The sequence below is a fragment of the Solanum dulcamara genome, chromosome 4, assembly GCF_947179165.1.
Source record: "Solanum dulcamara chromosome 4, daSolDulc1.2, whole genome shotgun sequence".
Classification (NCBI taxonomy): Eukaryota; Viridiplantae; Streptophyta; class Magnoliopsida; order Solanales; family Solanaceae; genus Solanum; species Solanum dulcamara.
Window position 1 is genome coordinate 79,766,522 of NC_077240.1, and position 23,776 is coordinate 79,790,297.

Consider the following 23,776-nt stretch of genomic DNA (forward strand, 5'->3'; position numbering starts at 1 on the left):
GTGATAAAAGTATGAATCAAAGTTAAAATGGAATAACTAAGAATTGTGATGGAATAAATATAATCTCTTCACCTTAATTAAATATCTCGAATTCTAATTTTGATAATAAAAAAATTTCAATAGAAAGTGTCTTTTCTTTAACGGGAATCCGGATTTAATGAGTAATATTATATCGAAACAATTATTGCAACTATACAAGGATTGTTCAATAGAATAAAGAATGATACCTACTCTAAAAATCAAATTATTTGCATTGAGATTGATGAACATATATATATATACTCCCACTTCATTTGGTGAATTTAAATATGTCAAAAATTCCATCTTGGAGATTCTCATTCAAAATATTAATTAAGAACTATCCACTTTCATAATTCAAAATATTAATTAAGAATTATTATTATTTACTTTGAGAACTTAAATTTTAAACCTCTAATTAAAAAGTGTAGTTGGATGTAAATAGGTTGGAATAAGTAGGTAGAGTACGATGAAGTTCACAAATTGATACAAGTTGTACTGGTCAATTTTAAACGCAAATCGACGATTGACTGAGGGTGCTTTGATAGTTTGCGGTAATGTTCATTTGTGATTGTAATTTAATCAAAATCAATCCATTTTTCTTTATAAGAAAAACAATTTTTTTTATTAAATGGATTAATATAAATATGTCATGTTAAATTATTTCCAGATCCAAAAAAAAAAACTAGTTATTAAAAATAACATAAAGTGGAGATGCGGGGTATCGATCCCCGTACCTCTCGCATGCTAAGCGAGCGCTCTACCATCTGAGCTACATCCCCTATGTTTTTCTTTTATTTTCATCTAATAAGTATTCACTCTCGTTTTAGGAATGATTCCATACACAAGATAAAGATAGCAATCCCGAAATAAAATATGAGATTACCTTATTCTGTATTTAGTTATGAGTGGTAATTAGTAAGATGACTAGCTATTTCATGTAGAAGGTGAAATATCTTTGTCTATCTCATCTGCATGTCAAACAACGCCTTAAAGAGTTAAAGTGATAGTATAGAGAAAATGTACGCTTTTTGTTTTTTTTGATGACTCAATTTCACAGCCTTAGAATTGAAACTGGAGGGTAATTACCACTTGAACAACTCCCTCTTGTTTAACATGATTAAGTTAAACGTGTCCTTAATTATGTTGCATTGCAGCCAAATTTATTAGCATATTAGACGAAATAATTTGAATATTCTTCAAATTACTGTTCTCGCTGTGAATGATACAATGAGATAAATGTTGTCAAATACGAAGGCCAAGGAAAGATAGTACTACGTCCCAATGTCATGAACCATCAAATTCATCAAGTTTCTGAAGGCATTGATGTACAATTAACAGTTAGCAAAAAATGAAAAATTGGAACCAGCTAACGATCAAATTGGCACGTTGTCAAGAGACTTTCTTGATAACCGTGGTGTATGGACCAGCTTGCGTGCACAACATGTTATCAGGAGGCTAGTCATGTTTAGTGTTCCAAAACTTTGATCTTGTTTAGATAGTTCTGCATTTGCTGCTGAACCTCTGGTGTAAGGCGAGCTCCGGCCATCAACTTGTACTGCTGAAATTTGAAATCATCACATTTCAAAGCTGCAGTTCTACATGCCCTGATACTACCTGGAGGAGAAAATGTAATACTACTGTGTTATATTTGCAGCAAAGTAAACCCATCAATGATATAAGGTCTCGGGTTGTGACTAGAAGTCTCGGGTTCAAGCCCGGAGAATGGAAGCACTTCCTCCTTTAATGGGCCTTAAATAGCAGGAATCTGGATTAGTCAGGACCCCAAAGCGGTACCGTACATGCAAACACCCAGTAGAAAACCCCGCTATGCATCATTCAGCGAACAATGTTAAAACGATTTCAAAAGAGAACATTGTATTGCTCTAAGGCTATGTTGCTCGGACTCTTCAAAAATGTCGACAGGTACGTGTCAGATTCTCCAAAAGTAGTGTATTTTTTGAAGAATCCAACACGTGTGTGGCGTCATTTTTGAAGAGCCCGAGCAACATAGCTCTAAGGCACTTTTTTGACACTACAACTCACCACTTAGGTCTAGTAGGTTGAACACCACGGGGCAACTTCCTACACTCCTGACCATGGTTATTGAAGCCCAAACTTTTTGATAATCCTCTCTCGATGCTCGTATGATACAAAGTTTTGTAATTGGATTCACATACTTCACTGCACAAAATATAAACTTTTGAAATTGTGCCAACATTTCCACGAAGAAGAAAGCAGGCAAGCGCCATGCTCAAAAGGAAAAAGCTCAAACTAATCAAACTCACCTTGAAATGAATTTGCTGATGAGGCGAGGCCACACTCACCAAAGTTTGTAAGAATGACGTCCCTGATGGCTTTGGTCAAGTTGAATTGAGTGATTACAATGGGCTCATCTGATGCAGTGGTTTTATTTGGATCCAAATAAACCTCCATAACTAAGTATCTATTCTTAAATCCCACCATGATCTTCTTTTACCTAATGAGCAACAATATAAATAACATAATACATATGTAACTTACTAAAATTGTATATAAGAAAAATAGACATGCATATAATCTTTTCCTGATAAAACAATCATGAGGGAAGCAGGATCAATGGCTTCTATAAGCTATAGTCTATATATGCAATTCCAAATCACCTTGTTATGAAGGCCTAGAGTGAATTCACAGGCTTAAATTGAATATAATCACGGTCAAAATACATGATGAATTAGAATAAACTTGCTAATTGCTAAAAAATGATATTTCACAAATGCATTTCACATCACCATGCCCTTTGAGCAAAGGGTCTTTCAGAAATAGTCTTTCTACCTTACGAAGGTAAGGGTAAGGTCTGCGTACATCCTACCCTCTCCATACCCAACTTGTGGGGTTACACTGTGTATGATACATTTCACATCACCCCAAAAAAAGAAACTAATATGATTACCATAGGATTATATTTTTTTCTATAAGGAAGAATTGAATGAACCAGAAAGCTACAAACGGATACCAAGAACTCATGCTAAGAATTTGTTAAGTAGCTTAAACAAACCATGAATAACCATAAGCAAATAACATTGTAGTTTAAAATTTAAACGGAATGGAAAAACAAAATTCATGCATCAAACAAGAAACAATCTAAACTAAAGTGTTAAGACTTGTCCTGTTCACCAAACCACACAAGTTCACACATATAATACCTCTATTTGACGACATACATAATACCATTTACAAAATGGTAAGGTTATCAATTCAAAAGAAAACTCAAAAAGTAGATTCATAATGTCAATTTTCAACTTACATCATCAATTTACGGACTGCAATAGGCACAAAATAAAATAAAAAATGAGCGATGTGGATAGAATTAAGAAACTGACTTTCTATTTGTTCGATTCAAGGTGTGATTACAACCCAAAAGAAATGCTAAAAGAACAATGCTTTTGGTGTGAGAAACAAGAAGTGGCGGCTGTGTGGTAGCTGGTCAAGAAGGTAAAGAGGATGTTAGTTATGGTGATTAAGAGGTTAAGTTTCTATTATTAGTTTTATGTGCAAAGGAGCAATAGAAGATGAGAGGAGACATAGGAGGATCCAAGATTTGGAGGTACCGGGTGCCAAATTACTTTGAAAATAGACACGATGCTATGTACATGGTCGAAATAGGGTACACATTCGGTCAGTTTGATCTATTTTAGACTTAGATTTTGGTTATTCATCTCCTCTCTTACTGTCTTATTCTTCGATTTTAGTGTTACCTGTGGTTTCCTTTACTTCAATTATCGTACATTTTGTTGTTGCTATTTATTCTTTTCTTAATTATTTTCAGCATGACTTCCCCATTACCGTTTCTGTTTTACTTGTTTTTTTGAATATGTTTTACTTAGGGTCTATCGGAAACATCTTAACCTTCATAAGGCACGGGTAAGGCTGCTTACACACCACTATCCCAAAATCTCACTTGTGGAACTATACTGAATATGTTGTTATTTGGGTTCTGTATACTAATCGATCGAGTGGAAAAAGGTGATAACTATGATTCTAGCAAAGTATAAACTTTCACAAAAATACATCATCCATTTACGCCATTCTTACGGCAGCTCAAGCTACAAAGCAAATCATAGCAAGATCAAATAGCAGCATTCAAAGTCAAAAAATATTGCGAATACAATTAAATAATAAAAGTGTTCTCTTTGCAGTAGCTTAAGCTTTTAGATGAGATAGGTCACACACTTCAATATGGTATCAAGAGTACGCAGAGGTCTTGAGATCAAATCTCTTGGCTCACGAATAAGAATCAGCCCAGCACCTGAGGGGGCGTATTCAAAATACAATTAAATAATAAAAGTATGTTCTGTCTAATAGCTTTAAGCTTTTAGATAAAGACGACCATACACTTCACCAAAAAATAAGTAAATTCCAAGAGCTCTTATCGAATCGGTATTATTGATAATAATCAAGCCACTAATGGAAGCTAAGATACCGCTATCATAGTTTACAAATTTTGGGGCAAAGCAAAATTTCTGCGAGGAAGACTAAATAATTTTCACCTTTGTATGTAAAAATCAAGTTTTTGGTGGAACTCGAGAAACTTACTAAAATTTGGTGGTGGAAGGAACACAGACCACGACGGGCAGCAGCGGCAGGACGACGGTGACGGTGGCAGTCCGGCGGAGGGGCAGCAACAGAGGATTTTGGGATTTTTTAGAAGGGGAGAGAGAAGATTTTGGGAAAAATATTGGCTTAATAGGCTTTGTGGACTCAATTTTATTTACACATTCGAACCTTTGATGCAATTAATCACGAAAAATGATAAAATATTTTTAATTAAAATATATAAAAATATTTGCTTGTGTTGCAAATGTTTATTTATGTAGATCACTTAAAATATATTATCTTGTTCAAGTCCTCAAAATAAGATAATACTGGAAAAGAATTTTTAGTTCGTTTTAATAAGTTTTAAAATTCAAATATTTTTTAATTAAGATTAACATATATAATTAAATGAGATTGTATATCATATATTGTTAACTTAACTAGTCTAATAAACTCTTAAGAACATACACAAAAGTTTTTTGAAAAAATTTAATCGAAAGTGTTTAATATAAAATATTTTATCGTGTGTTCATATGCTCGATTGGAACAAATCGTAGTTCGAATATTGGCAAATAGGTTGTCAAGTTTAAAATTTGAAATCGTGAATTGAAATTTTATGCAGATTTCATAAACAAACGCAATTCGATTTCAAATCTTATGGACAAACACCATGTATATATATATATATATATATATATATATATATATATATATATATATATATATATATATATATATATCGAGTTCTGATTGAATTTTGTGGATGATGGATGGTGCACGACTAAACCTGATAACGCTTGACCCCCTTAAAGTGAGCCCTTATCGAACCAAGCTCGCTTACAGGGGTGGGCTGGGTGTCAAGTTAGGGTAGAACAAAGGTGTCCGATCCATCCTTTATTCATTAAAAATTATTCAAATAATTATATTAATAAAAATGATTATTTTAATATCAACGTAATATTTATTATCTATTTACAATCCGCTAATCAAGATGAATTTTGATTTTTTAACTATGATTTAAAAGTCAAAAATACTGAACAAAAAATATAAAACAGACATTAGTTTGTACACATATACAAAATTATTAATTATTTATAAGATAATTACATATATAATATACATTACTTAATAATTGTTTTATTAAAAATTGGTAACTAACTATGCTAGTATTTGGCCTTAGTAGATTTTGAAAATTTAATTTTTAAATATTTCTTTTGTTATAAATTTTGGATCAAATTTTAAAAAATTATTTTCAAATTTTCTGAAGCCTCAATTCTAAAGTTTCAAAATATATAATCAAACGGGAGCTAAGTATCCTAAAACCTTATTTGGACATGATTTAAAATATAAAAAAATCATAAATTGTGAAATTATCATTTTTTTGTCAATTCTTATACAATCTTACCAAATAAGTAAATCATAATTTATAAGCAAAATATAACGAGGCATCATATTGATAAATCACATATTCTGTGTTTCTTTTATAAATTAATATTTTTTATTACAAACTTTACACATAAATTTATAAAAAAATAGTAATCAACAATACTAGTAACTAGCTATTATTTAATATTATTTTTCATAATGTACGAATAATCTTTTCACGTTGAGAATGTGCCTTTTCTATATTATTATTATTTTGCAAATTTTTAAATAATGGATATTTTTTTATATAAAAATCTATATTTATGTGTCAAATACATTTTTGAAAAAAAAAAGTAAAAATCCTACTTTTTGGAGGATCTGATTTTGGAATTAAAATTAAATTTTTATTTAGCTTGCGTTTGGACATGAGATATGAAATCATGACTTTAATCAAATCCCAAAATTTTCAGAAAACACGATTTGAGATTTTAAATCACAATTTCAAATTTTATTTAAAATATAAAATTTAACTCATAAATTTATATTTTATATAAAAAAAATATCATTTTAAATTTTGCGAAAAAAGACTCATGGTCAACATGAAAAGATTACCCATACCATGTAAAAGAATTATATTAAAGAATAATTAACTACTACTATTATTGATTACTACATCTTTATAAAATTATATATATATATATAAATAAATTTAAAATTCACAAACATTTATTTATAAAAATAACACAAAAAATATGTAATTTATCGATATAATATTTTATCATATTCTGATATCTTATTTAAAACTATAAATCACTCATTTTCGTAAAATTATATAAAAATTAATAATCTTTTTTGATAATTTTTACATCTTATAGGATTTTTACATGAGAAAAAAATACAAGTCAAACTTCAACTTCGAATCTGATTTCAAATATCTCTAATTTTCATGTCCAAACAAGACCTTAAAAATTGTACTATAAATAAGAACACTTGTCACTGATAAATCTTTCATCCATTGAAGAAAAAAAAAAAACTCCAAAGAGTAGTAGAAAAAGAAGCAAAAGGAGAGAAAGAGAGAAGTAAACCCTAGTTTTGCCCCCCCACCCACCCATCGGAAATCACCACCACTGTAGCTCGCCGGCTGCTTTTCCGGTCAGGTTCGTTTTTTTCCTTTTTGTAATTTTTTTTTAATATATGTGATTCAATGCTATGTAGTTCTTGTAAATTTCATTTTAGATTGTCATGTGAAAAGATTCATTTTTTTTGGAATTGATTTTGTGAAGAATAAGAATTTTTTGTTTTTTTTCAATTTTTTATTATTATATATATATATATATATTTGTGCTTCAATGCTATGTAATTGTTGTAAATTTCATTTTAGATTGTCATGTGAAAGATTCATTTTTTGTGGAATTGAGTTTGTGAAGAATAAGAAAAGTTTTTTTTTTCTTTTTGGGTGGTGGTGGTGTGGTTGGGAGTATTGATATTAGGATTCTTGTGGGGGGAAAAATTGTTGTGTTCTGAGAATTTTTCGATTAATTTTTTATTCGTAAGCAAATGAATTAGTTTTGGTGTCTTAAGTAAGTATATGCATTGCAAAGTTTTTTGTGTTTGATGGTTGATTTCGAAGATGGTTGCTCAATTAATAGTTATTATCTCATAAAGGCAGACTTTCTTCTCGATTCTAATTTTTTCCAAACAAAGTGAGCAACCATTTGAGAAATCAACTCTTAAAAATGATAAGGAATATGTGTAATTATGAGAAAGTGATTCACTTGGTTTCTTAGAAAATTTTAAGTTCCAGTATTAGTATTAGGAATAGTAGCTTTCCTCCTTTTGAATTTTGATGAGTACTTGAATTGTTCGTGCTTGTTTTGTAGCTTTAACTCGATATGATGATAAACTTACAATAATCAGAAGGAAAAAAAACTAGAGTTTGATGCTTGATTAGAGAACCTTTTCCTATCTCTTGCATAAAAAATCTTGCCATTTGTTGTTAGGCGGTGTATCTGTCTGCGCAAATTCTGCCTGTTGTGTTGTGCTACTTCACGGAATCTCAAAAGATGACAAAGGGAGCGGCGATGTCGTCTTCTGCCGTGTCGGTTCGTGATAATGCAATCAATTTGGAAGGTATTTAATCTCTCAATAAGTTGAATGATGGCATCATGCTCGTTCAGAATCTTTGTCGTTTACCCCTAAAAAGATTTATTTACTATTGTATCAGTTTGTGAAATAATGATCCGTTCAGAAGGTGAATCTCTCAATAAGTTGGATGATGATGCACTCATTCAAATTCTTTGCTGTTTACCCCTTAAAGATGCGGCAAGAACGAGTGTCCTCTCACGTAGATGGAGGTACTTATGGCGCCGTTCACTCATGTACCCGTTGAATCCTATGTAAATTTCCATCAAGACTGAATGCAAGTACTGTGACCAGTAAAGTGAGTATTCTTGCATAAATTTTCTAGTCCTTTTTATCTCAAGCTTATTCCTAGTTTTATGGATGATTAGATTTATTTTACCGTCAAGAAGCAAGTCAAAATCTTGTTTGGCAGATCCAATTGGTAAAAACAAATTCTTCCGTTCAAGAAGTGATTTTATTGATTTGTCGTTTCTTAAATTTGCTGTCTTAGATGTTAACAAGGAAGAAGTTGAAAACCTTTTTATCAAATTTGCATTATCTGGAACGTTTACGCATAGGTGATATGTCTCTGAAGAATTGAAAGTAAATAACACATCACTATCCTTTTGGATTTTGATATGTGCTCAAAATAGTCTTTTACATTCATGCTTAGTATTTAATGTGTATAGTGGTATCAAGGCCCATTCTCAGCTCGTAAAGCTTGTCTCGGAGTGATTATGGTTGAGCTTGATTTTGACCGGTTGTACTGTCTTTAAGTGCTCAACTTTGACACGAGTACTAATAGACTTTCTATCATCCTTCATTAGTGTATTTCCTGCAGTTGAAGATGAGAAAAAAGCATCCCGTGATATATTTAAAATCATTGTCTGGAAAAGAAAGAGAATCGTAGTGTATTTAACCTATATTATATGTCGATTGTCAAGATATACTCCCTGCAAATCACGTATTTAACGGATTCTTTTTTGCCCTCATATTGCAGTGAATCTTGAAATGATGTTTATAGAACAAAAGTTGTGAAGATCATAGAAAAGGATGTAAAGAAAATCAAAGAGAAGGCAGAGGAAGATAGTAAAGTTACCTTTAGCTAAGACATTTTGGATACTTTTTGCTGTGTTTTGGTTCATAGCAAAGATGTTCTTTTTTCTTTTCTTCACCCCACCCCCACCCCCTTTAAACTTAATGTGACATTTTGGTGTATGGAATTGCATGAAATATAATCAGAAGTGTTCATCCAACTTCCGAATTTTTCTTTGCAAAACATAGAAGGAAATGAATATTTGTCATCCTACAAATAGAGCTTCTTCTTTGTTGTTTTTTCCCTTCCTTGAAGTGGCCGTTAACGACGGGTGATTTACAAGAATGACCTTGAAGGAGGGTGGCATTGAACTTTTGTCCTCGCTTGCCCAATGAACAAAACTTCAAGTTTAACCAGTTTTCACTTCTTATCTTGATGCTTTGTCCGAGGGCAGTGGTCACAAGTTTAAGACCTCCAATTTCCAAGTCATTGGGTGTAATTTATTGGTAAAAGACATATAAAAAAGGATAATTGAGTTGAGGGTTTGTCGGAAACAGTCTCTCTATCTTTACGAGATAGGAGTAATGTTTGTGTACATTTTATTCTTTTCAGATCCCATGTGTGGAATTATACTAGATATGTTGTTGTTGACGACACACGAAAAAGATCATAGGGAATAATACCAAAGGTATGTTTCTTCAATAAACAACATTTCTTCATGAAAAGGAAAAGGGTCCACCAATTGAAGTAAAATTCCAAATCTCAAATTCATGTTAAAGAAAGGCATAAATGAATGCAACAAAAAATAGTATATAATAAGGTCCTAATAGACATAGAGACTCACAATTTAATTGTCTTTTTTTTTTCTATCTTCAGTAAATTAATCTTGTAAAATGGAAAATATGAGATTCAAAATTGAAACCGTGACAAGTAGTAAATTGAAAGGAACAACATGGGAAGATGTTGATGTAGGTGATATTGCAATGATATTTATTTCCTATGGAAGAACAGTTAGCCATCTCCAATTTTTATATGTCAAGGATGGAAATTTTTCTGTGTCAGAGAGACATGGTGATCATATAGAAAATCTTGAAATTGTAAGCTTCACTCTTGTATGTTTTGTGTTGTGTCTTTTTACTGTCGTATTTTCTTTTTCAAAACTGCTTTGAGAATGCTTTACTTGTGTTAAGGATTTATCGAAAATAACCTTTCTACCTCCACGAGGTAGAAGTAAGGTATATGTATATTCTATCCTCCTCAGACCCCATATCATGGGATTCACTGAGCATCTTGTTGTTGTTGCAAGTGTCAAGGGTAAATCGAAAACAACCTCTCTGCCTTAACAGGTAGGGATAAGGTCTACATACACAGTGGTGTAGCCACATGTAGTAACGGGGTCAATCGAAATATTATACTATGTATGTAGAAAATTTTACGAAGTGTATAGATCAAAAATATTTTTCATATGTATATATTAAATCTTGATATATTTCTAATTTCGTCATCAACATACACTCTACTCTCCTCAGGTTCCACAACGTGGGATTCACTAGATATGGTATTCTTGTTATTGGAGTACTTTCATATGTTTTGTTTTATGTATATAGTTAAAGCAAAACTATTTTGTATAAAATGACTTACTTAATTACCTCTTGTACTAAGCACTTTTACATAAACTAAACTAATTTATGAAATTGTAAATTGGATTATCACCAATTTGTTTGCTCTTATGGAAATTTTGTTCTTTATTAAACTTTTGGTGTAAAATTACTTCTGATTAGAAATCTAGCAACAATTATCATCGAGGACTCATATAGTCGAAAACAACTCCCTTAAAATTCAAACATAATAGTTATTGATACATGATTACTCTTGATACAATAACATGTCTTAATCCTTTTAATGATCATATCAACATTTTAGGTTAATATCATAGATGTTCACTGAATTTTACCTGTTTTATCATAAGAGTCACGGAATTTCTTCTCGTGTCATTAAATCTACGACAGTTATACTTTTGATACAATAACATGTTTAGTCCCATTAAAGGGTCATTATATCTGAGTTGATTTTATATATGGTCGTCTAACTTTACCCGTTATATTAGTCTAGTCACAAAAGTGAGTTGATTTCATATATGGTCTTCTAACTATATCCGTTATATCAGTAAAGTCGCAAAACTATTTTTTGTGCAACAAAATTACTAAATTTTACCTGTTATATAAGTAAAGTCACAAAACTAATCCAACATTAATTTTATCTAACAATATTTTTTAAAAGAATTTGCAGATCAAGTTGGATTATCCATCTGAATATTTGATTGGAGTAAATGGTCGTCATGGAATATTTGGAGCAGATAGAATTTTGAAATCAATTACATTTGTGACCAATAAAAAATCATATGGACCATTTCCAAAAAATAAACCTACTTATATGACAAATGAAGACACAGATTTCAATTTAAATGTATTGGATGATGGTTGGCTCAATGGATTTCATGGCACAATATTTGGTGGTCAACTTGAAAGTTTTGGAGTTTACATCAAACCAATGTCAATTATTAAAACTCCAAAAAAAGACATTAATTATGAAAAAATTGATGTAATTGATGCTTGAATGTACAAATTGTAAAAATACATGTGTACTTGTAATATAAATAATATAAAGATCTGTCGAAGTTAATAAAAAAAGAGATATTTACTTTATCATTCCTTCAAGATTTTCCTTAAAGCAAGGTTTTGCCTCCTCGAATTCTATGCTAGGAAGGGCGTAGGGGCAAATGTACAAATAGCCGATTTTAGGACTCAGAAATTTTTTAAAATTTTTGTAAGTTTAGTCGCTTTAAAATCAATATCAAACTTACGGAACTGAAAAAATTCAGATTGAAGTTAAGTTCCACTCTAAATTAGACGTTTTATATTTGAACCCTAAAGTTAAGTTCCACTCTCAATTAGAAGTTTTATATTTGAACGCTAAAGTTAAAACACCTATTTGTAAAGAGTGATTCACCTCCTTAGTAAATCTACTTAGTGCAAATCCAAGGAAAATGTTTTCATGTAAAATGTTTTTGACTAAGGATTTGTTCGATGAGAAGGAAAATATTTTCTCGAGAAAAATAAGTAATTTCTTACTTATTTTTGTAATTGATACATAAGCAGAATATATTATCCTAAAAACTTTTGTATATAATCCAAACAAGTGGAAGTGGAGGTAGGGTATACCAGTATAGGGGGTGGTAAGGATGTAGGCAACATGGGTGGAAGTGGTGAAAATGCATTGTGTTGAAGGACAGAGAGGACACCTTCCGTAAGGAAGTCGTTTTCCTCATTATTAAGAGTTTTGTTTTTTCTATAGATCATGTTTTCCAAAAAAAATGGGCCAACCGAACATAAAAAATTGAAAAATATTTTCCACCGTACCAAACACACCCTAAATCAAGTGAAGCAACCCAAACTAAGCCAAGCCCCTTATTCAAGACAAGAGAGAAGTAGGAATTACACCCAAAAACACCAAGAAAAAGGAGCAACACACAGTGGGAAAATAAGTCCATTCGAAAAACATTTTTCAAGATATTTTAAGTCAACCGAACAAGAGAAAACCGGAAATGTTTTCCTCCATACCGAACACACCCAAAGTGGACGATTAGAGGAATAACTATTCAATCTTCTGCATTTGTGTACTAAGAAAAAACGAATCAATTGGATAATTTATAGACAACATCAAAGTGTAAAGAAGAGATGAATCCTACACAAGTATGTCTATCTTACAGCAGTAATTTTACCCGAAATCGTCTGCATCAAACAAGTCGCGACACATTAAGGCCACGGACGCAATCAAGTAGATCACCTACGAAGTTATTTACACAACGTTTGATCCTGAAAAGTGTTGTCAAATCAAAGGAGTTGCCACTCATCTTCAGGTCTACTACTACCATCTGATTCACCGGGGGCTACAGCATCGAAGGAGTCCAGTTCCGGGACCCCAGTATCACTAGTCAACCTGTCATTATACTCAACTGATGTGGCAGAGCTACGAGTTTCAGTAATGGTAAACAATGGAGCACCGTTTGATTGATCTACTAATTCAGATGCTCGTATACAGAAATTATCAAAATCACCTACAGAAAGTATACAAAAGTTATTGGTCAAGAATCGATTCGTATTAACCATGGTAAGACGAGAAGCGGCTTCTGGATACATACTTTTATCTCTACAATAAAATCCGATAGCCAAGGAGGGATCAATTGAATCCAGCGGAAAATGCCTTACAGTACTGCAATCGAAGTCAAAAAGCCATGATGTGATAAAAATGGGGGGAAATGCAAAAATCAGAAGAGAAGCAAGAACAAAAAGTCTTACTTGCAGTGATAAGATGAAGTATCAACATCTAGCCTATCCATTTTAATATCAACAACCTGCACACCAGACAGATAAGAGAACAATACACCCTACAATCCATGAAATTAGATACAACAACATAGCCAGTGAAATCCCGCGAGGGTAGTGTAAGAAATATATGAAAAAAATATTATTGAATCGCGTCTCTACATTATTACACAAAGACCCTGTTTATAAACACTACAATACAATCCTTTACCAAGTAGGATACTATTTATTATTCATATTCCTATTACTATTCCTAATCCTATTCTAAATAGGATTGTATATATCTATTCTTATTCTAACACTCCCCCTCAAGCTAGTGCATACAAGTCATATGTACCTAACTTGTTACAAATGTAATTAATACGAGGACCGATGAAGGACTTGGTGAGATATCTGCAAATCAATCACTCGACTTTACAAAATTGACAGACAATCTCAATGTGCTCAGTCTTCTCATGAAATACTAAATTTGATGCATAATGCCAGTTAATCTCAATGTGCTTGATCTTTGCATGAAATACTGAATTTGATGAATAATATTGATAAAACACAGAATGATAAATTTCTGAACTGCAATTTTAAACTTCCCAAATAAATCTTGAGAAGACTGTTTCAGACCATAGAGTGACTTATACAATCGACATACAAGGACATACAAGGCTACCAGACTCCTCTTGAGCAATAAAACCAAGTGGTTGCTCCATATAGACTTCTTCCTCGAGATCAACGTGGAGAAAAACATTCTTAATGTCCAACTGATTAAAAGGCCAATGACAAACGACAACCATAGATAGGAAAAGGCTGACATATGCTGTTTTAGCCACAAGAGAGAAAATATCATTGTAATTCAGCCCATACATCTGAGTATACCTTCTTGTTTTGTTGTTTTGACAAAAGTAAATCTGAAACAGAAAGTGCTCGAAATCTGATATAAAATATATGGATCGTCTCAAAATCAAGGGATGAGTAGATCTTAAACAAGAAAGTCACCGTAAAAGTGGTTGAAACACGCTCATGCGCCGGATTACTAGATTTGATGGTTGAAAGTGGTCACAATCTGATCAATAAAATTATATGGGTAGGGTCGGAACAATGGCACGATCCTACTGAAAAAAAGAATTATATGGGTAGGGTCGGATTGACGGCACGACGCTATTGAAAAAGACAAATTATACGGGTGGGGTCAGAATGATGGCACGATCCTATGCAAATAGATTTGAGGATTCACCGGAAAGATGCATGGAACTACGCAAATCAAATTTGAGGAGTCACCGAAAAGACACAGTGCTCTGCAACTCAGCTATGAGAAAGTAGTTCTGAAAAATCCAAGGTACTATGCAAATTAAATATGAGAAGTAGCCCGAGAGATGCACGATGCTACGCAAATCAGATATGAGATAGTATCACCAGATAGGTGCATGGTGCTACACAAATCGAATATGAGAAAATAGTCACCGGAAAGATGGCACAATGCTACACAAATTAAATATGAAAAAGTAGTCACCGGAAAGATGGAATGGTGCTACACAAACACTGAAGGATATCAATCCCAGTAAGTCACCGAAAATTAATGCACTGTGACCTATCTGACTGAATTTTCTTTCCCTAAATATAGGGTTCATGTATATATCATTGGCCCTACTTTTTTTAACATAACCATTGGTCAGACAGGCTGCATATATGGGTGCCGCCCGCCCACAGCGTAAGCACTTTGATTCTCTACCAAGATCGTAGAGGCTCTTATACCATGTGAAAAATATAGTAAAACCTCGATAAAGTAATATTCGATAAAGTAATAATCTCGCTAAATGAATATTTTTCTCCGATCCCGACTTGGGCCAGTTATATTAAAGTAATATTCTCACTAAATGCATTAGATAATAATTAAAAATAAAGTATTGAAGACCCAGAAAAAATATAAAGTAATAATTACTAGAATACATCAAAAATTTATATATATTTAATCAATCAATAATACTAGGCCAACAACTATTTCTTTTTAAAATATGATTCTATAGTTGATTTTTTTTCTTCCCACCAAAACCAAAATTAATCTCATCCTTAACTTTTGAGAGTGTGTGATATTGTTGATTGACTAATAGTCAAATCAAACTTTTGTTTCACCATGCTTGCAAATCTTATTGGCTAATAGTTGGATTCTCTTTCTTATACTCACATATTGCGTTTCTTATTTTATTGGTTAAAGATGATTTTTGTACGCCTTTCAAATGATGAGAAGACATTATACTTGGATTATGATTTTTAAACATGTAGCTTTTTCCTTTTATAGTTAACATAAAATCTCTTCATATTCTATATACATGAATACAATTAGAAACACTAAACTTCACTAAATTCGTTTAGCTTTCCTAGATTTAAATAATAAATATGCAAAGACTACACTTTTTAGTTTCCTAGATTTAAACTTTTGAAATTCTTAATTCAAATATTTTTTTTTCTTTCTTATGGCACATACTGCAAAATACTCTCTAAAATAATAAATATTTATTTATCAATAAATAAATATTTTATGCATTTATCGATAAACTAATAATCTCGATAAATGAATATTTTTTCCCGGTCCCAAGCATATGCATTTATAGAGGTTTTACTGTATATGATTTTTTTTATTGAATTGTGTCTCTACATTATTACACAAAGACTCTATTTATACACACTACAATACAATCCTTTACCAAGTAGGATACTATTTATTATTCATATTCCTATTCCTATTCTAAGTAGGATTGTATATACCTAGTCCTATTCTAACCGGTAGGATGTACCCAGACCTTACTCCTATCTTTGTAGGGTAGAGAGGTTGTTTACGATGAGACCCCCGGCTTGACAGAAAAGAAGAATTCAAAGCATTATAGCAAGAAAATACGACAGCAAAACAACAAGATACAAATCAAAGGTAGCAATAAATAGTAATACACGTAGAAGAAAAAGAAACAAAGTACGACAACACTCGGCTACCTACTAACCTTCTAACCGAATCCTCGACCTCCTCACCTTCCTATCTAATCCATGAAATTAGATTACACAATTAAACTTCAAACATTGAAACTTCATTGATAAGATGAAGTATATAAGAACAGATTATCAGTTATAGTATCAACAACCGGCTCATCAGACAGATAATAAAGCAGTAGATTCTACATCCCAATAGATAAGCCCGTAACACTTCAGATGTTAAAATCACATGACAAATGAGATCACAAGCACCATAGAGAAAGTTAACAAGTCAAAATAGTTAGAAAACTGAACAACCAATTAAGAAATACTCATTTGTTAGAGAGTGATTCCCTACACGTCCACTCGACACGAAGGAAAAGTTTTCGGGAAAGATCATAAAGGGAAAAATATATTTTTATTTTTCCTTTTTGGTAGTGTCAGGAAACTACACAAGGAGAACTGATGGATCAAGACCCTGAAAGGAATATGTAGATAGATTAGAAATTCACTGAACAATATTAAATTTTCGCTACTGAAAATTGTGAAGTTACATAAAAGGCTTTCCAGGAGGAGGAGTTGACCAGCAAAGCGGTGTCACTGACTAAACAGGACGCATAGCACATGACCACTGAATGTACTAGCATTGTCAGATGATAATAATTAAATGTTGATCGTGGTTACCATAGAAATGTAGGCAGAATAAAAAAGAACATTGGAGAAACCCATGATTTTAAGGCACTGGGAAGAGAACAGAAAATGTAGTTTGGTGATTGGTTTTTTTTATAGCACCCCTCCCACTACAGCAATATGGTTAGTATTTTAGCTGGGTATCCTTGCTAGCTCTGTTGCCCGTAGAGGATTCTACGAAGGTCCTCTAAAGAAGCGAAGATCTGTCAGAATATATTCTACTTAGAGATTCGCATAGAAGCTTATTTTCTAAGTGGGAATCGAGAAAACGCTTTAAGAGAAGGATATAGTTTCAGCAAACAGTAAGAGCTCTTAAAATAACACTTCAAAAAGTTTTCTTTTGTGAGTAGTTCTGGGTGAGTCCTTAATTCTGTGTTACAATACACAGAATCCAGTCAGTTTCCATTTACAAGTCTTTTCTTGATTAGATAAAGCCTACTCCAAAATCCTTTAACAAGGGGCGAATAATGATGGCTTTTCCACTTCCCCTTGGTGACTCGAACTCCCAACCACTTGGTTGGAAGTGGAGTGCTCTTACAACTACCCCAATTTCTCGTCCCCATTTCAGTCATTTCAGGCTTCAGGTTTTGTTATTGCATATATACGCATTTCATTCAATCAAAATTAAAGATCAGCTCTATCAGATCGAAGTTTTACCTAATACCTAGGAGCCCATATCACCCCACCTCTCCTTTATAAACAAGCTTTAGTACACACAAAAAGCGTGACAAAGACCACATAATAATTGTTTTTCTTGATGGTTGTAATGAAAAGGCTGCTGAACTCAGCCAGCATTGAAAGAAGCTAAATTCCATATATAACATCCAAACATAAAAACTTTGATTTTAAGGTTCCCCGGTTTATCCTAAAATTTATGTAACGACAAAATAACTGAGATTCCCATCGTAACGTGTGAAATAGCAGAGATATGCAACCAAAAAGAAAGATAATTACTGGCTGAACTTCATGTGGATCAAGATAAAAGGCTTTATCATCTTGCACGCCAACAATGTAGGTTGACGCTCCAGGTCTGCCACCTAGGATCCCAAGGCTTTGAGGAAAACTAAATGTAGCTGCCAGTAAAGGAAGATACCTGACATAGAATAAGTTAAAGGAAGTTCAGTAAACATAAGGCTCTGGCCTTTTCTTTTTTATAACCAAAAATAAAGGCTCTGGATTTTTCAGTAGGAATATTAAATCATTCATCAAACATTAACTCAATCCACAATTTTAATCTTAATCAGATATGGTCTTCTAGCAGTGGTCAGATGTGTCATAACTCAAGATGAAGATGAACGAAACACCAATCCAACTAGTTGGAGTTAACTATATAAATCATCTAAGCTTAAATCTCAAATTAGCTGGAGAAAACCATATGAATCACTCATATCCATTCCGCTCTATTCAGTGAAGAGGATTCATCATAGTTAGATCATTATCACGCTGGTGATCAACCTATAGAAGTGCTTCTTGTGTTTTCAAACTTGGAAAGGTATAGTTTAAACAACCATGATTAGCAGTATCTTTTAAATATATAATTAATCTTCAGTTGTTAAACTGTTAAATGCAAGCACCTTCCAGCTAGATTTATAGTGCCAGAGTATCTGGTAGTGCCATTCTTCTTTCATGTTCTCATGAGAAAGAAAACAATGGAAGATTTTGCATAGTAACAAATATTAGTTTGTGACCTTGGATCACATGCAATATTACGAGGGTCTTCTATCTACCCTTGTTGCAATAAAGTAATGGTTTTAGATCAAGTCATTTGACTAGATAGGCTTCAAATGAGTCTGTGATACATTTATTCAGTCTTGTTTCTGAGATTACAAAGCATGATCTCCGTTAAATTATTTCCATTTTTGCTCATTATGTTAGTGCTTACTGTTCTAGCCTTCTAGGTAGTATTAATCAATGTAACCTACCACTCCTCTTAAAGAAGATGCATGGTTTCCCCAAGAAAAGTATTGTGCCCGAGAAAAGAAGATACTTGATTACCTCAAGAGAAGTATTTTGCAAGAAATGCTAAGAACTTGTCCAAGATTAAGGAGTACCTTGTCAATTGTCAAGACAACATCTAAATCTTAAATGGTAAGGGAGACTCTTTATTTGGTAAAATAGTGAAATAGTTTATATACGAGTAGAATTTGGTAAATTCTATGAAAGATTCTTCAAAGATCTTTAGCACTACAGTGTACCAAATCTAATTTTCCATTCTAGAGTAGAAAAAACTAAAAGCGTGGAAACAAAGCCGAGTTCTACATTGTATAAAGAACAGAATTGTTGAGTCCGACTTTTGACATCAGAATGTCCAACGACCATAGCCAAGTCTGTGTAGCATAGTTAAACCATTTCCATAAGCCCATGTAGCATAGGTTAAATTAGTAAATTACAATGCACGATACGGAACAGGATGTTATTGAAATTAATTGTCAGCATATCCACTTCCCCTTATCAGGCCTGGGAAATAGTTGTTACAGCCACATGGTATCAGTTAACTCCATGAAACAGATGCTGATTTGACAGTGAGTAGCAATTCGAATTTATCTGCATACAATTTCATTATAATAGAGCAAGACAGGCAATGAAATAGTAGTTATAGCATTAAAGTTGCTATAGATCCCCAAGAAATCACCACGTGTTTTACACCACGACCAAATAATTCAATCACAATCTTGTTTTACTTGCCAAGTTCTTGATTTATTTATGACCGTAATTCAGAAAGATATACTATGACAAAAATAAGATAAATGAAAGTAAACCTTGAATTGATTTTGTCAAGTCCAAGAACCAATGGAACTAAGAAAAGAACAGGTGTCCAGCCAACTTCGCCTTTTGACAAGCCGGAACAATGCTTGACAGTGTCCTCAACGCAGAGCACTGGCGCTCCACCTCTTTCTCCATCTTCATCCCCAGATACAACATAGATAGCCATAGCTGAAGACGTGTCTGCATTGCCCATTTCTTCTCTTTTGCTGCGTGCTAATGTTTCCCAGGTGCGACACATTGCATATGGACCCACCCATGATCCAGGAGAAAGACCATAAGTCTTGCCCGCTTGCAGGAGGTTATGGATAGAGTAAGCTGACTCCTCAGAATCACCAAAAAGGTGCAATATCTCCACATAATTTTGATCAAGCGGCTGCCAATGAGATATCATGCTAAAAATTCATGCTAAAACACTATATATATAAAAGATGAGAACCTGATTTTTTTTCTTTTTTCGGATAAGAGATATGAGATGAGAACCTGATTGTGCATTATCGTGGTTTTAAATTGGAAATTGAGCATTTTAACAACTGAAAATACTGCAGTGTTTTGACTTTCGAGTACCTTGTCCAAAGATTTTCTCCAAGATCTTCCTAATCGATGAAGAAGCAGAGCCTATATATACAGGTATCATCAACATCACTATACCAGGCACAGTAAGCATTGGAAATTCACAAAATGGCAAAAAGGTAAGAATATACAGATTTTAGCTAACATGTACTCACGTTGTCCCAATTTATGTGGCACACTTTCCTTTTAGTCTATCCCAAAAAGAATGTCACCTTTCTATATTTAGAAATAATTTAACTTTAAAATCCCTCTAATCCTTAATAGGATGATTTACCGCCACACAAATATATGTCGCTTATTTTGGACTACATATTTCAAAAGTCTTCCTTTCTTTCTTAACTGTGTGCTTAGTCAAATTGTGCCACATAAATTGGATGGAAGGAATAGCAAGAAAGAAAAGGAGTTCTGCTACTGTGAAAAACCTGAGCAACAAGCATCTGACTGCTCCTAAGCATGCAACCCCAATTAACATCACTGGTATATTTAGTATCTCCAATAGGAGCAAAACCTGTAATTACATTCAATCAAATATAACCAAATTCATATCTTCCACACACCAAATCAAATTATAGTCACATCAAACTAATCAGAGCCAAAAAAAAAAGAGACTACAACTTTAAGCACCTTTACGATATGTAACAAGAATCCTAGATGAGAAATCATCAACAAAAGCAGAAAAACCTTCACTTTGAGTTGGTTCTATGGATGAATCATCATCTTGAACAACTTTATAGCAAACACCCAAAAGCCAAATATCACTCTTAGACCCATTGGGAATCCCGGTTTTGTCCATCCCAAAAATCCTCCTCATTGAGCCACTGTTTATCATTTTCTTCACAGCACTAGTCCAACCAATGCCAACAATACCATTATACTTCTTTGAACAACAAAATTCCCCTTTTTTCAAACACCCTTTTGGCTCACTATCAAATATTGAAAAAGGAGAAACCAATAAACCAGACCAAACAGAAGATTTATTAACCTTACAGCTACTACTACTGCTTGGTCCTGGTCCTGGCTCTGTAGAAACAGAAGAACCAAGATTTTTTCTTGGGGAATCTGAATCAGATGAGCTTATACTGAACTGGGTTTTTTTAGGCATCAAATATTATAGTTTGAATCAGGACACATGGTACAAAAAGAACTCTAAAACTGGCAACTTTCTGTCAAAAAATTATCTGGGGTACTGAGATTTGGAGAAAAGATTGTAACTTTATGGGATTTGGGGATTTTAAAAACTATAAAACTGGCAATTTTTGGCTAATTTTATCAAGATTTTGATCTGGGGTTGTGATAATTGAAGTGAAGATTGTGAATTTATGGGGTTTTGGGAGATTTTAACATGGAATTACTACATAGAACTTGCAATTTTTGGCTAATTTTGTCAAGATTTTGATCTGGGGTTGTGATAATTGAAGTAAAGATTGGGAAATTATGGGATTTTGGGTACTAATGATTGGAAACTTGAAGGGAATTTTGGCGTGTATTGAGGTCAAAAAATTGAAGAAAGTGGCGTTTACGAAATTGCCTTTGATGAGGAAAGAAGAAAATTGAGGAGAAGAGTGAGATTTATATTGTATGATAATCTTTGAGAAAAATAACAAAAATGGTACCCTAAGTTTGGGTAAGTTCAAACTAGTCATTTAACTATGAGAAACTTTCGAAAATGACTATAATTCAGACTTAATTAGAGATCTATACAACATGTCAGAAGAAGGAGAGAAGCGAGCGAGATTGATAGAGAGAGGAGAGCAAGATCTGGGAGAGAAAAGAGAGAGGTGAGAGAGATACAATTGATTTGTATATCTGATCAATAATTGTATCATGAATACGATTGATACAATTGATTTGTATTAAAAACTAGGAACTAAAAGAGGAGAGCGATCTTGGGAGAGGGAAGAGAGAAGCGAGCCATATTTGTGAGAGAGATGAGGCATGCAAGAGATATACGATTGATTTGTACATCTGATCGATAATTATATATCTGATCGATAATTGTATCACAATACAATTGATTTTTATCAAAGACGATTGTATTCAATTCGTTGATGCAAATCAATTATATCAAGTATATTAACAAATATAATTTGTACCTAAATATAATTGTATCAATGTCGTAATTCGTAATAAATTTTATTTGTAATTATATGTTGCCTTGTGTATTGTGCTTATGTGTTACCATGTGTATTTAGGTTACCATTTGTATTTGTATCTTTGAGCCACAAAGAGAGGGGAAGTGGCTAGCGAAAGAGGACAGAGAGAGGAAAACAACGAACGAGGGAGAGAGAGGAGATATAAATTTGCTATAAAACCTGAACTATAGTTACGAATTGTAATTCTTTTAAATTATAGTTTTGTATAGTAAATATGTATCACATATTAGCTTTTCTTTGTAATTTTTCCTTTAAATATACCCCTTCACTTTGTTACATATTTTTTTCGTAATGTATCGAATTGTATTATTTTATTCAATACAATATTTGAATATATTGTGTCTTTCTCCATCGTTACAAGAAAAGTAGGTATGGGGTAGAACTACTATAGAAAGTAGGGTAAATAATAAAATAAAATAAATTAAATAGTACTAATAAGTAAAAACAAAATAAGAAGAAAATATTAAGGTAACGACGTGGTTACACCAAATCAATCATTACACGGAATGAGATTTTTTGTCATTACCTAACGATGAATTTAAACAATGCGATATAATAAATTCGAGTTACAATCAAAACAACACATGATAATTGAACTAACAATACAATACAAAACAACGGGTAACAATCATCCAAATAAGGTGTTACAAGTAGTTTGGTTATTTAAGCTCCCGTTAAATCACATAGATTTTCAAGTTGAAACTTAAAAAATTAAAATTTTGAGCTTTTTGTAATTTTTTATTTTGAAGTTGTGTTTGGTTCAAGACTAGAGGATAACTCCATGGTTTAGGAAATTCAAATTCACTTTAAGGTTACAAGTTTGAACCTTAAGCGATGTCATTTTTTTAAGTCCAGGATCTATTAGGAACAATTCCTACACTAGGAGCCCGTTTGGATGGGCTTAAAAAAAGTAACTTTTATATATGAAGTGCTTTTAGAACTTTAAAGTGCTGAAAGTTATTTTTATAAATAAGCAGTTGAGTGTTTGGATAAAAGTGCTTAAATGAGGAAAATTATGTGAATTTTAGGGTTAAAAGAATAAAAAAGGTAGTTTGAGAATTTAGTTAAAATATAAAAGATATAAAAGTAATTTCCATGGTAAAAAAAAATGACTTTAAGCACTTAGAAAAAAAAAAGTTAGG

The 23,776-nt window shown here is 32.7% G+C and overlaps 3 protein-coding genes, 1 long non-coding RNA gene and 1 other non-coding gene across 8 annotated transcripts; 2 read left to right on the forward strand and 3 right to left on the reverse strand.

Annotated features, from left to right (window-relative positions):
• Positions 1 to 727: 727 nt before the first annotated feature.
• On the reverse strand, positions 728 to 800 carry TRNAA-AGC (transfer RNA alanine (anticodon AGC)). Its single transcript has one exon. It is a non-coding gene; the product is annotated as a tRNA-Ala (tRNA).
• Positions 801 to 1,300: 500 nt separating this feature from the next.
• LOC129887796 (probable ribonuclease P/MRP protein subunit POP5) lies at positions 1,301 to 4,744 on the reverse strand. Its single transcript, XM_055963023.1, has 4 exons — positions 4,594 to 4,744; positions 2,307 to 2,497; positions 2,065 to 2,202; positions 1,301 to 1,635 (listed from the first exon to the last, which is right to left on the reverse strand). Exons 2-4 carry the CDS (start codon positions 2,482 to 2,484, stop codon positions 1,487 to 1,489), a joined length of 465 nt encoding a protein of 154 aa, XP_055818998.1. The 5' UTR covers positions 2,485 to 2,497; positions 4,594 to 4,744; the 3' UTR covers positions 1,301 to 1,486.
• Positions 4,745 to 6,934: 2,190 nt separating this feature from the next.
• Positions 6,935 to 9,335, forward strand: LOC129885171 (uncharacterized). 2 transcript variants are annotated; one of them, XR_008766066.1, is made up of 4 exons: positions 6,935 to 7,110; positions 7,959 to 8,088; positions 8,183 to 8,398; positions 9,080 to 9,335. It is a non-coding gene; the product is annotated as an uncharacterized LOC129885171 (long non-coding RNA). The 2 variants fall into 2 exon arrangements; XR_008766065.1 differs by having other exon boundaries at positions 6,937 to 7,115.
• Positions 9,336 to 9,979: 644 nt separating this feature from the next.
• Positions 9,980 to 11,802, forward strand: LOC129885172 (agglutinin alpha chain-like). Of its 2 annotated transcripts, none has more exons than XM_055959371.1 (2): positions 9,980 to 10,212; positions 11,396 to 11,802. In XM_055959371.1, exons 1-2 carry the CDS (start codon positions 10,009 to 10,011, stop codon positions 11,729 to 11,731), a joined length of 540 nt encoding a protein of 179 aa, XP_055815346.1. In that variant the 5' UTR covers positions 9,980 to 10,008; the 3' UTR covers positions 11,732 to 11,802. The 2 variants fall into 2 exon arrangements, with proteins under 2 accessions (XP_055815346.1, XP_055815347.1); XM_055959372.1 differs by having other exon boundaries at positions 11,405 to 11,802.
• A 955-nt stretch (positions 11,803 to 12,757) lies between these two features.
• Positions 12,758 to 22,010, reverse strand: LOC129887797 (cysteine protease ATG4-like). 2 transcript variants are annotated; one of them, XM_055963025.1, is made up of 8 exons: positions 21,106 to 22,010; positions 20,904 to 20,989; positions 20,476 to 20,526; positions 19,905 to 20,284; positions 18,100 to 18,238; positions 13,474 to 13,529; positions 13,317 to 13,387; positions 12,758 to 13,232 (listed from the first exon to the last, which is right to left on the reverse strand). In XM_055963025.1, exons 1-8 carry the CDS (start codon positions 21,581 to 21,583, stop codon positions 13,009 to 13,011), a joined length of 1,485 nt encoding a protein of 494 aa, XP_055819000.1. In that variant the 5' UTR covers positions 21,584 to 22,010; the 3' UTR covers positions 12,758 to 13,008. The 2 variants fall into 2 exon arrangements, with proteins under 2 accessions (XP_055819000.1, XP_055818999.1); XM_055963024.1 differs by having other exon boundaries at positions 20,392 to 20,526.
• Between the last annotated feature and the right edge of the window lie 1,766 nt (positions 22,011 to 23,776).

Coding starts and splice junctions, on each gene's coding strand:
- LOC129887796 (XM_055963023.1), bottom strand. CDS start 2,484: ATGGTGGGATTTAAGAATAGATACTTAGTTATGGAGGTTTATTTGGAT. Junction 2,203..2,306: donor ATCAGCAAATTCATTTCAAG/GTGAGTTTGATT, acceptor TATTTTGTGCAG/TGAAGTATGTGAATCCAATT. Junction 1,636..2,064: donor CAACCTACTAGACCTAAGTG/GTGAGTTGTAGT, acceptor TTTCTCCTCCAG/GTAGTATCAGGGCATGTAGA.
- LOC129885172 (XM_055959371.1), top strand. CDS start 10,009: ATGGAAAATATGAGATTCAAAATTGAAACCGTGACAAGTAGTAAATTG. Junction 10,213..11,395: donor ATATAGAAAATCTTGAAATT/GTAAGCTTCACT, acceptor ATTTTTTAAAAG/AATTTGCAGATCAAGTTGGA.
- LOC129887797 (XM_055963024.1), bottom strand. CDS start 21,583: ATGCCTAAAAAAACCCAGTTCAGTATAAGCTCATCTGATTCAGATTCC. Junction 18,239..19,904: donor CTTGACAAAATCAATTCAAG/GTTTACTTTCAT, acceptor ATTCTATGTCAG/GTATCTTCCTTTACTGGCAG. Junction 13,233..13,316: donor ATTTTATTGTAGAGATAAAA/GTATGTATCCAG, acceptor TACTTTCTGTAG/GTGATTTTGATAATTTCTGT.